This window comes from Nymphaea colorata, chromosome 5 (assembly GCF_008831285.2).
Source record: "Nymphaea colorata isolate Beijing-Zhang1983 chromosome 5, ASM883128v2, whole genome shotgun sequence".
NCBI lineage: Eukaryota > Viridiplantae > Streptophyta > Magnoliopsida > Nymphaeales > Nymphaeaceae > Nymphaea > Nymphaea colorata.
Genome location: NC_045142.1, coordinates 12280390 through 12292549, shown reverse-complemented (window position 1 = coordinate 12292549; position 12160 = coordinate 12280390). Strand labels below are relative to the sequence as shown.

The 12160-nt window shown below is 37.9% G+C and overlaps 2 protein-coding genes across 3 annotated transcripts; both read left to right on the top strand.

Moving 5' to 3' along the window:
- Nucleotides 1-3198: 3198 nt before the first annotated feature.
- LOC116255004 (major pollen allergen Ole e 10-like) lies at nucleotides 3199-4570 on the top strand. 2 transcript variants are annotated; one of them, XM_031630694.2, is made up of 4 exons: nucleotides 3199-3351; nucleotides 3490-3524; nucleotides 3686-3941; nucleotides 4312-4570. In XM_031630694.2, the coding sequence occupies exons 1-4, from the start codon at nucleotides 3276-3278 to the stop codon at nucleotides 4332-4334; spliced, it is 390 nt and encodes a 129-aa protein (XP_031486554.1). In that variant the 5' UTR covers nucleotides 3199-3275; the 3' UTR covers nucleotides 4335-4570. The 2 variants fall into 2 exon arrangements, with proteins under 2 accessions (XP_031486554.1, XP_031486555.1); XM_031630695.2 differs by having other exon boundaries at nucleotides 3686-3956.
- A 4591-nt stretch (nucleotides 4571-9161) lies between these two features.
- LOC116254979 (major pollen allergen Ole e 10-like) lies at nucleotides 9162-10593 on the top strand. The gene is made up of 4 exons (XM_031630664.1): nucleotides 9162-9314; nucleotides 9453-9487; nucleotides 9660-9915; nucleotides 10314-10593. Exons 1-4 carry the CDS (start codon nucleotides 9239-9241, stop codon nucleotides 10334-10336), a joined length of 390 nt encoding a protein of 129 aa, XP_031486524.1. The 5' UTR covers nucleotides 9162-9238; the 3' UTR covers nucleotides 10337-10593.
- The last annotated feature ends 1567 nt before the right edge of the window (nucleotides 10594-12160 follow it).

Genomic DNA, 12160 nt, shown 5'->3' with positions numbered 1-12160 from the left:
CTATAGACGAGATTGTTTCAGTGAAGAAGGTGATCATTGTTATCAGCAGAGAAAAATGCCATTTTAAACTTGAAGGCTATTGATGAATTTAAACTGTTGAAACTAATAAAGAAGCTACGGTAATCTTGCAACTGGAAAGTATCGACATTAATGTAACAATGCATTCATGGAATCAAGCGTGCCGATAAGCTTTCATTAAATAAAGGTCTTGCTCGCCCAAGCTGCCATCATCGATTCTTCTATGAATGTAGGTGAACGTGCATGGGGCTATAATTCTGGTTTCTTCTTTCTCGTTGCCTTCATCTTTGTTATGGTATTAGAGCAAATCGGTCGGCGTGCAGGATCAGGTACTTTCGAGGCTCAGTTGAGGGAGGTGGGAAGCAGCTGATCTATTGCTTTAGATAGACGCAGAAGCCTTGGCCAGAGTTTTTTTTTCATGGGCACTAAATATATAATTAATAAACTTTCAATTCGTTTTGGGGCTGCGACTTGGGTCTCGTAGGGCTGCTTTGTATAACTAAACCCAGGTCCACTGAAATTCTATATAAGTATACTCAGAATCAATTGGCAAGAGCCAAGAGGTCAACTATTACGGGAGTTGCTCAAACAATCCCAATCATCGCCTCTCGCGGTGGATGAACACAGTTACTATTCATACTGGAACGAATGGATATTTTGATCAATTAGAATTTGGACATGTAAATTAAAAGTTTTAGATTAAGCTCCATCGGGCATACGCCCCACATATCTACGCTCCTCAATAGAAGAGCATTTCCCTACAATTAATGGAGATGTTTGGCTGATTGGGGTCCATATTCATGGAGCAGAATCTTTAAAAGAGCTATTGTTGAACCGAGCTTGGACCGAGTGAGATATAGGGATATGCCTCGAACCAGACTAGGTTAATGGTTTCAGACTTTAACCCTAATAGATCCATTTTAAGACTACTGAGTCCAGTTCCCTTGAATTCAGGGATGACTTGGGCTCGCCGGCCTGAGGGTAACTATTTTTCCTTTCAGTAGGTTTTGTGTGACCTGCTTCGATTAATTTTATTCTTCGTTGTATTCTTTCTTGATTTTTTTAATAAAGGTAGGAGTCATCTCTCAGCAAGTTTCTGTTGGAAAAAATAAGCTCAAATCAAACTTTACAAATGGAGATGATGGCTCACAATAACTTGTAAATAAACACTTCTTCACCATACACATAAAAACATGATACTCCCACCTAAACGGCCATTAGACTTTTTTTTTTTAAATGCCAGAAAGTAAAGAACATGAAAAAAAGTGTATTAAACATGCTTTTTTCATAGTTTTGATTAATTTTTATTTTTTTATAATTTTGAGGATTTATTAAATGTTTTAAATTTTTAAAAAATTTGCGAAGACTTTCTCGAGATGTATAACTTTGCTGTATTATACACAAGAACTTCATCGCCGTATAATACGCATACCCGATATATGTAACAATGAATGAAAAGCTTATAATCACCAAAATGGATATGCAACAATGCAAATAAAAGATAGAAGTGAAAGAATATCACCTAAAGATGAGTATGCAGAAACTCTCTTTTCCTTGCCTCCAGTCTTTAACAAATAAACAGAAAAGAATGAGAGAACAGCCCTAAATAACAAAGGAAGCTAATTCCTTCTCAATCTTTTACTTTCTCTTCTCTCCCAATCCCATTTGTTGGTTCAAATGAGTGGAGAACAAGTTTCTCCCTCTCTTTCTCTCTTCCTCTCCCCAAGAAAAACACCATCAAAGGAAACACAAAAAAGCCTCAAGTCAAGAGAGCACAACTGATCGAGCTCCCCTTTCTTTAAAGCATTATTTTCAAAATTTTCAAAAAATGTCCAAAACTTTTCAATAAGATTTTCCATTTCGAGCTCTTCATACAAGTACGAGCTCAAAAGTGGACTTTCATCGTCATTTTTTTTTCTATTTTTACTTTGGATTGGATCATCTATAATGAATCATAGCCACAAGTACACATACATGGATACACGGTCTATGTTAGACTATCAGCAAATTCAATTCCATGTAGCACAAAATGTAAGGGTCTAAACAATCGTCACAAGAGAATACTTTCAATTAGTCTCGTGTGAGCTATCGAACATTGTCTATGAAATACGTGCATACCATGGGCAATCTCATGTCGTCGGAGAAAATTTTCGTGGTGGCTCGAAACATTATGTATCTGTATATGCTACAACGGTAGAGAGCAGTCCATTGTAGCAACGGTAGAGAGCAGTCCATCGAAGAAGAATGTTTTTCATGAAGAATTGGTCGACCTTCCCTAAAATACCCTGTTACTCCTACTGCTAGCAGCACAAATTATTATGCATAATCAGAGAATGTTCATAAACATATATAAAGTTTGTAAGTTTTAAACTGGGCAGTGCTCGTTCCTTATCTGCAATAACCAAAGTTACTATTCAATTAGCATAGCTGGGTCGGGTTGACAAGCTGGTGAAAGTATGGTCCATAGTTCGATTATCATTTAAATTGTTAATTGTGCCATTTAAGTTGAAGATGTTATGAAATTTTGAAATAACTCTTGAACCTGTGAGTAAGGGGAAAGGAAGGGTGGCTTTCTTCTCTAATGAATCGCCACTTACAAAACAAACATTTCACAAGAAGATACCCTAGCATGTGATATTGCCACTTACAAAACAAACATTTCACAAGAAGATCTAACATGAGATATTGCCACTTACAAAACAAACATTTCACAAGAAGATACCCTAACATGAGATATTGCCACTTACAAAACAAACATTTCACAAGAAGATACCCTAACATGAGATATTACCCTAACATGAGTATCATGTTATGCGGTTTAAAATGAGAAAAAATACCCTTGTTGGTAAAGAAAAGGATTTCCCTTTCAGATGACAAAAGTGGAATTCATAAAACGACTTATTCCATCATTTGGCGATGAGTCACGGACTAGTTTCGAAAGCCCAAAAACGAGAAATATTTAAAATTTTCATGACGGTGTTCATAATGCAGAAAATCGCTAAAGTAGCAAAGTGGGGATGCGTCTCCGCGTGACTCCTATTCTTAGCTAATCAGTTTCTGAGATTCGAACTACCACCAAGTTCAAACCAAAACCTGTTCAGTTTCAAAATCTTACGAAACACGCTTTTCTTCTATCCCTCTATATAAGCAGCGGTCAGTCGCACAACTCCTCCCAACTTGAATTACACCAGTGCAGTCGAGTCTTCAGTACGTCCGGCAGCCGATTCCTGAGTCATCTTCCTCCGTCTGTGATACCAATGGCAAACGGAGCCACACCAGCTCTCCTTAGTATGCGTATTGCTGCTGTTCTGCTGCTGCTTTCCACAACTCCTGGTATATATAATTAATCCAGTAGCATTACTTCATTTCCTGCAACTGATAATATCTCTTTTAGCCGCTAGATAGTTCCTTAACTGAGAACTTCTGTTATTACGAACTGATGTTACTATTCTTGTTGCACCAACTGTTCAGTTCTGCAAGGTGTGATGCAGGTGGTCGTCGGTCAGGTATGACCCGGAAGTGGTGTCTCTTAAAATTCAAATTTACCTTTTCTTCAACAAAAACAAGTTCGAAAATTTTGAAGGAAGAAAAAGAAAACAAAGAAAAAAATCAAAATTGAAGGTGGTGTTGGTAGCAACTTCTGGTTTCATGTTGTTAAACGTTTCAGGGTCTTCCGGGACAGATGACATGGTGCGTGGCAAAGCCTTCGACGGTAGATTCCGATCTGATCAACATCATCGAGTTTGCTTGCTCTCAACCGGAGGTCAACTGCAGTGTGTTTAAACCCGGAGGACCATGCTCTCTTCCAGACACCTATATTAACCACGCTTCCGTTGCCATGAACCTGTATTATCAAGCCAATGGGAGGCACCCCCACCTCTGCTACTTTGGGGGCGCCGGCCTCATCGTCATTGACGACCCAAGTAAAGCTTCATAATGTGATCCACTACTTTCATCTCTCTTTCTGAAAAAGAAAGTTTCTTAAATATTTCATTATTCAGTCTTAAGCTATAATGGAAGATATCACTCTAGGCAAAGCTACCCCCTTTTCCCTCTTAAGGTCCATGGTTGTTTTGGGACCTAGATGGTGCTTCAGCTCAATTATTCTGCATGCTACCATTTGTAATCTAAAATAGTACCACAAACAAGAATCAAACAGAGCATTCATTTGTCTCTTCATACTACACTTATCATAGTTTTAATAGTCTAATATCGACAACATGTTACTTGTTAGGTTCTTCATATGTAGGACTAACGACGGCTAACGCCTTGTTTCATTTAAATTCCATGCAGGCTATGGAAGCTGCAAAGCTTAAACGTCAAGTTCTCCGGAGAATAAAAGAAGGGGATATCTGATCTGCTGTTTTAAACCCTCTCGTGTTGGTTACTTAGAACTCAGATTACTATGTAATAATGATTGATGAAGGAGGATTCGTGGTGATGAAAGCCTCCTTTCCTTTGTCTTCTGTTGCTTTTCTGCTACGTAATTCTTACTTCGTTATAAATATGTGGAATAGCAACTCGGCAAGTTGCTGATTTTGAAAATATGTGGAATAGCAATCAGATTTTCCCCTTTTATCAGAATAAGACCTTCCGAGTTTCAGATCGAGATCCACCATGAATCTATGCATGTATGTAATGTATATATACATGTATACATATATGTAACCAACAATAAGTTATTGTACACGTTTAGCAGGCAGGTAGACCGTAGAAAAAACGTTTCCTCACATCTTGATAAGCCCAAGCAATCTTTAGGAATTTGAATCTCTCAAGGCAAATAATGATCACAGAGGAGTTTTTCACTGCCTATGGCAACATTATGCTAACAAAATTCATGAAACTCTTTCTAATTTGGTGAATAGCAAGTAAGCCTAGTACAGCGCTTTAATTTGATCTGATCTTGCAACGATTTTCTTTGAAAGCGCGAAATCGATGGGGCTTCAATAGCTTGAACTGCTCCTCTTTTTCTTTATTTTTTTTCGGGGTCACCGTTGTCTCCCTATCCTAACAACTAAGGGTGGGCAATGAGTCAAGTACTCGACGGATAGTTGGTTAGCTGGCCTTTGATGGACGGGAAATGGGCTGGTTATTCGACATTTGGCCGACCCAATTAAAAAAAAAAAATGGGCTGGTTATTCGACATTTGGCCGACCCAATTAAAAAAAAAAAAGAAAATGAAAAACTCGCTGGGCTAGCCAAAGTAATTGGGAGCCCGACTCAGCCTCATGTATACATTTAAAACTCATCTTTTCATGTTTTTATTTCGTTTTCTCTCTCTCCCTCTATATATATATATATATATATATAAGCATGGTGCCGGCTATTAGCTCAACTTTTGGTTTATCACCGATGTGTCCCTCATAAACTTTTGTGTGTCACTAATGACTCACTTAAAAACCTTTAGCAGCAGATGCCAAGGTTTTTTTAAATCGTAAAATGTAAAATGTTATCGGTTTCAAATATGAGTTGACAACGAACTGGGTACCTAACAGGCATAAATTAGTTGCCGGTCATGTCCAACCCAATAACTAAGCAAGTAGGGCTTGGACTGCCAACAAAGGCTTCAGTATAGTCCAAGCCCAGTTTTGTAAAGGCATGGGCCTTACTAACAACCCTACAAAACAAAGAACTACAACTTCAACTTGAAAGGATAAAAAAAATTCATAGGTCAAGTTAGCACAGTTCCCACAAAATTCTCGGTAATGGGGAAGTCGCTGTTATTGGGAGTTTCCTCTGAAGCCAAGGCTGCTTAAACTTGACGAATCGTTGCCCCTGCAAGTACAAGCTACGGTAAAAAGAAGCTACGGTAATCTTGCAACTGGAAAGTATCGACATTAAGCATTCATGGAATCAAGCGTGCCGATAAGCTTTCATTAGATAAAGGTCTTGCTCGCCCAAGCTGCCATCATCGATTCGGCTGTCTATGAATGTAGGTGAACGTGCATGGGGCTATAATTCTCTTTCTCATTTCCTTCATCTTTGTTATGGAATTAGAGCAATTAGGTCGGCGTGCAGGATCAGGTACTTTCGAGGCTCAGTTGAGAGAGTTGGGCAGCAGCTGATCTATATATAGCTTTAGATAGAAGCAAAAGCCTTAGCCAGATTTTTTTTTTCATGGGCACTAAATATATATTTAATAAACTTTCAATTGGCCTTGCGGCAACGACTCGTGTCTCGTAGTGCTGCTTGTATAACTGAACTCAGGTCCACCAAAATTCTAGATAAAGCTACTCGGAATCAATTGGCAAGAGGTCAACAATTACAGGAGTTGCTCAAACAATCCCAATCAACCCCTCTTGCAGTGGATGAACAAATAGTTACTATTTATATCTGAATAATAGATATCTTGATAAATTAGAAATTGGACAGGTAAAACATGTAAATTAAAAGTTTTAGGTTAAGCTCCATGGGGCATACGCTCCACAAAGCCCAACCTATCTACGCCCCTGGATAAAAGATTATTTCCCAGCAATTAATGGAGATCTTTGGCTGATTGGGGTTCATATTCATGGATTTAAAAGAGCTATGTTGAACCAATCTTGGACTGAGTGAGATATAGGGGATATGCCTCATACCAGACTAGGTTATTGGTTTCAGATCTTAACCCTAATAGATCGCAGTTCCCTTGAATTCAGGGATGACTTGGGCTCGCCTTCCTGAGGGTAACTATTTTTCCTTTCAGTAGGTTTTTGTGTGGCCTGTTTAGATTAATTTTATTCTTCGTTGTATTCTTTATTGATTGTTTTTAAAAAGGTAGGTGTCATCTCTCAGCAAGTTTCTGTTGGAAATAACAAGCTCAAATCAAATGAGAAGATTTACAAATGGAGATGATGGCTCACAATAACTTGTAAATAAACACTTCTTTACCATACACATAAAAACAAGATACTCCCACCTGAGCTCCAAAATAAAACCCATATTATCTAAGAGATCTCTTGTAAATGAACACTTCTTTACCATACACATAAAAACAAGATACTCCCACCTGAGCCCCAAAATAAAACCCATATTATCTAAGAGATCTCTTGTAAATGAACACTTCTTTACCATACACATAAAAACAAGATACTCCCACCTGAGCTCCAAAATAAAACCCATATTATCTAAGAGATCTCTTGTAAATGAACACTTCTTTACCATACACATAAAAACAAGATACTCCCACCTGAGCTCCAAAATAAAACCCATATTATCTAAGAGATCTCTAATCCACTATGTGATATAAGAATAGCTATAAAGGGGCGTATATAATGAAACATACCAAAAAGCTTATAATCACCAAAATGGATATGCAACAATGCAAATAAAAGATAGAAGTGAAAGAATATCACCTAAAGATGAGCATGCAAAACTCTCTTTTCCGTTCCTGAATCTTAACAAATAAAGAGAAAAGAATGAGAGAACAGGCCTAAATAACAAAGGAAGCTACTTCCTTCTCAATCTCTCACTTTCTGTTCTCTTCCAATCCCTTTATTGGTTCAAATGAGTGGAGAACAAGTTTCTTCCTCTGTTTCTCTCTTCCTCTCCCCAAGAAAAACACCATCAAAGGAAACAGAAAGAAGCCCCAAGTCAAGAGAGCACAATCCATCGAGCTCCCCTTTTCTTCAAAGCATTCTTTTCAAAATTTTCCAAAAATGTCCAAAACTTTTCAATAAAATTTTGCTTTTCGAGCTCTTCATACAAGTACGAGCTCAAAAGTGGACTTTTATCGTCATCTTTTTTCTCTATTTTTACTTTGGATATCATCTACAATGAATCACAGGGATATCATCTACAATGAATCACAGCCACAAGTACACCTACATGGATAAATGGTCTATGTTAGACTATCAATAAATTCATTTCATGTAGCACAAAATGCAAGGGTCTAAACAATCATAACAAGAGGATACTCTGTATCAGCCTCGTGTGGGCAATCTCATGTCGGGAGAAAACTTTCGTGGTGGCTCGAAACATTATGTGTTTGTACTTGCTACGGCGGTAGAGAGCAGTCCAGCAAAGAAGAATGTTTTGAAGAAGAATTGGTCGACCTTCCCTAAAATACCCCGTTCTACTGCTTGCAGCACAAATTGTTATGCATAATTAGAGAATGTTCATAAATATATGTAAAGTTTATTATAAGTTTTAAACTGGGAAGTGCTCGTTCTTTATCTGCAATAACCAAAGTAACTATTCAATTGTATATATATATATATATATATATATATATATATAAGCTGAAGATCACATCGTTTGCATAAAATTAAGAAGTTGCCGCGCCCAACCGGATCATGATGCGTTATGATAAAATAATTTTCTCAACCAAAGACATATACATATCGGAGTTCCTCTTTATTACTAGGCTTTAGTTTAAGCGCGCGGCCAGTGGGTGGATGTATGAAATAAGGACGCATTAGAGATAAAGAACGATCTTGTATTCATTTTTTTTTAAACCAATGCATGCGACTATATTTTATTATTTTTTAATGATGATATGAGCTAATTACTAACATGTTGAAGATCATATGAAAAAAAACTGGATTTTCTCAAAATGTGTTCACCAGTTATTGGCAACTGACAGTTCCCTGGGCGTCTTATATATATTAATTACAAATTCATTTGCCATTTGCATGAGTATTTCACCGGGTATTGAAGTTTTTTACCATATATGAAATCTTGAAATAACTCTTGAACCTGTGAGCAGGGAAAGGGACGGTGGCTTTCTTCTCTAGTGAATTGCCACATACAAACGTTTCAAGTTACCCTAACATGAGATATTACCGTAATATGATATCTCATGTTTTGTGGTTGAAGATGACAAAAATGCCCTTGATGTTAAAGAAAAGGATTCCCCTTTCAGATGGCAAAAGTGGAATTCATAAAACGAGCTCTTCCATCATTTGGCGATTAGTCATGGACTAGTCCCAAAAACGGGAAATATTTAAAATTTTCATGACGGTGTTCATAATGCCGAAAAACGCTAAAGTAGCAAGTGGGGATGCATCTCCGCGTGACTCCTATTCTTAGCTAATCAGTTTCTGAGATTCGAACTACCACCAAGTTCAAACCAGAACCAGTTCAGTTTCAAAATCTTACGAAACACGCTTTTCTTCTATCCCTCTATATAAGCACCGGTCAGTCGCACAACTCCTCCCAACTTGAATTACACCAGTGCAGTCGAGTCTTCAGTACGTCCGGCAGCCGATTCCTGAGTCATCTTCCTCCGTCTGTGATACCAATGGCAAACGGAGCCACACCAGCTCTCCTTATCATGCGTATTGCTGCTGTTCTGCTGCTGCTTTCCACAACTCCTGGTATATATAATAAATCCAGTAGCGTTACTTCATTTCCTGCAACTGATAATATCTCTTTTAGCTGCTAGATGGTTCCTTAACTGAGAACTTCTGTTATTACGAACTGATGTTACTCTTCTTGTTGCACCAACTGTTCAGTTCTGCAAGGTGGGATGCAGGTGGTCGTCGGTCAGGTAAGACTCAAAAGTGGTGTCTCTGAAAATTCAAAAGTTACCTTTTCTTCAACAAAAACAAGTACGAAAATTTTGAAGGAAGAAACAGAAAACGAAGAAAAGAATCAAAATTGGAGGTGGTGTTGGTAGCAACTTCTGGTTTAATTTGCAGATTTCATGTTAAACGTTGCAGGGTCTTCCGGGACAGATGACATGGTGCGTGGCAAAGCCTTCGACGGTAGATTCCGATCTGATCAACATCATCGAGTTTGCATGCTCTCAAGCGGAGGTCAACTGCAGTGTGTTTAAACCAGGAGGGCCATGCTCTCTTCCAGACACCTACATTAACCACGCTTCCGTTGCCATGAACCTGTACTACCAAGCCAAAGGGAGGCTCCCTCACCTCTGCTACTTTGGGGGCGCCGGCCTCATCGTCATTGACGACCCAAGTAAAGCTTCCTGATGTGCTCCACTACTTTCATATCTCTTTATGAAAAAGAAGGTTTCTCAAATATTTCATTATTCAGTCTTAAGCTATAATGGAAGATGTCACTCGAGAGGCAAAAGCTACTCCTTTTCCCTCGTTCTTAAGGTCCATAGTTGTTTTGGAACCTACATGGTCTTATGTTTCAACTCAATTATTATGCATTCTACCATTTGTAATCTCAAAGATAATCTTTAAGAGTAGCACCCATAAGAATAAACTGAGAACACATCATTTGTGTGTCCCTTCATACTACACTTATTATAGTTTTAATAGTCTAATATCGACAACAATTACTTGTTAGGTTCGTCATATATAGGACTAGTGACGGCTAACGCCTTGTTTCATTTAAATTCCATGCAGGCTATGGAAGCTGCAAAGCTTAAACTTCAAGTTCTCAAGGGAAGAAAAGAAGGGTTATCTGATCTGCTGTTTTAAACCCCCTCGTGTTTGTTACTTAGAACTCAGATTACTATGTAATAATGATTGATGAAGGAGGATTCGTGGTGATGAACGTCTCCTTTCCTTTGTCTTCTGTTGCTTTTTCGCTACGTAATACTTACTTCGTTATAAATTTGTGGAATAGCAACTCCGCAAGTTGCTGATTTTCCCCTTTTGTCAGAATAAGACCTTCCGAGTTTCAGATCCAGATCCACCATGAATCTATGCATGTATGTAATGTATATATACATGTATACATATATGTGCAACCAACAATAAGTTATTGTACACGTTTAGCAGGTAGACCGTAGACAAAACGCTTCCTCATATCTTGATAAGTCCAAGAAATCTATAAAAATTTGAATCTCTCAAGGCAACTAATGATTACAGAGGAGTTAGGAGTTCGTCACTGCCTAGTGCCTAGCAACGTTATGCTAACAAAATTCATGAAACTCTTTTTAATTTGGTGAATAGCAAGTAAGCTTAGTGCAGCGCTTTAATTTGATCTGATATTGCAAAGTTTTTCTTCCAAAGTGCGAAATGGATGGGGCTTCAAGTAATAGCTTGAACTGCTCCTCTTTTTATTATTTTTTTCTTTTTCGGGGTCACGGTTGCCTCCCTATCCTAACAACTAAGGGTGGGCAATGAGCCAGATACTCGATGGAAAGTTGGTTAGTCAATGGACAGTTAGTTAGCTGGCCTTTGATGTGTTAGGCATGGGCTGGTTATGCCGATAAAAATAAAAAATAAAAAAAATAAAAAAAACTCATTGGGCTGGCCAAAGTTATATGGGGCCAGACTCGTATACATTTAAAATTCATATTTCCATATTTTTATTTTGTTTTCTCTCTCTCTCTCTCTCTCTCTCTATATATATATATATATATAAAATATTCCTTGGCATACATATATATTCTTCGGCATGATGCCTGCTGTTGTGTCACTGGCAAGGACCAATTTAGACACCGTTCTATGACAGCCGATTCCTATGGACTTTCGAAGGAATATTGTTGCAGGGAGAATAAGAGATACCCAAGAACATCATCATGTCAGCCTCATACATGTAGGTATTTTAAAGCAAAATTTATTTTCGATGCATTTTACGTTTTCTAGTTCTGCAAGTTAAAGCCTATTTGACAGGTTCTAATTCAGGTTGATAAGCCTAGGCAGCTTTGATGCTGATATTGACATTGGCATACATGCCACGAATTGAAAAGCAAAATCATATATACTCATCTGGTTTGTGAATTGTAGATGTCTTTTGGTAGGAAACACTTTGAGAGTATTCCATGAATCTACCTAAAAGATTGGAGCATGTTTATTGTACACTAAAACTATTATTTCATAAACTTGCTCTAATTTTTTAGGCAGATTTATAAGATACTTACAAAATGTCTCTACCACCAAACTATTCCTTTGGCAATGGAAATTCATTTATGAATTTACCTCAATCTTTACTGGATATTCATGAAGCATTGTATTCATAGAAGTCTATTATTAAGTTTTTACTTTTTACTTTTTGGTTTGAATCCCAACCACACCTGGTGCCTTAAAACTAAGGCCTATGTCTGCTTAAGCTTACACAAAGCGTTGACGCGCACCTTAGATCAAAAGAGAGTTTGCACAGGGAGCCATGCCCACCTTTAAGACAATGGAGGCCAGGAGTTTGAGAGATTTTTAGCATGTTATGAGCTTTGTAAATCTCCAATCTGGAACTTGTCGAAGAGATCCAAATAAAATTTCTAAACAAGACTGCAATCCCCAGCACA

Coding starts and splice junctions, on each gene's coding strand:
- LOC116255004 (XM_031630694.2), top strand. CDS start 3,276: ATGGCAAACGGAGCCACACCAGCTCTCCTTAGTATGCGTATTGCTGCT. Junction 3,352..3,489: donor GCTGCTTTCCACAACTCCTG/GTATATATAATT, acceptor CCAACTGTTCAG/TTCTGCAAGGTGTGATGCAG. Junction 3,942..4,311: donor CATCGTCATTGACGACCCAA/GTAAAGCTTCAT, acceptor AATTCCATGCAG/GCTATGGAAGCTGCAAAGCT.
- LOC116254979 (XM_031630664.1), top strand. CDS start 9,239: ATGGCAAACGGAGCCACACCAGCTCTCCTTATCATGCGTATTGCTGCT. Junction 9,315..9,452: donor GCTGCTTTCCACAACTCCTG/GTATATATAATA, acceptor CCAACTGTTCAG/TTCTGCAAGGTGGGATGCAG. Junction 9,916..10,313: donor CATCGTCATTGACGACCCAA/GTAAAGCTTCCT, acceptor AATTCCATGCAG/GCTATGGAAGCTGCAAAGCT.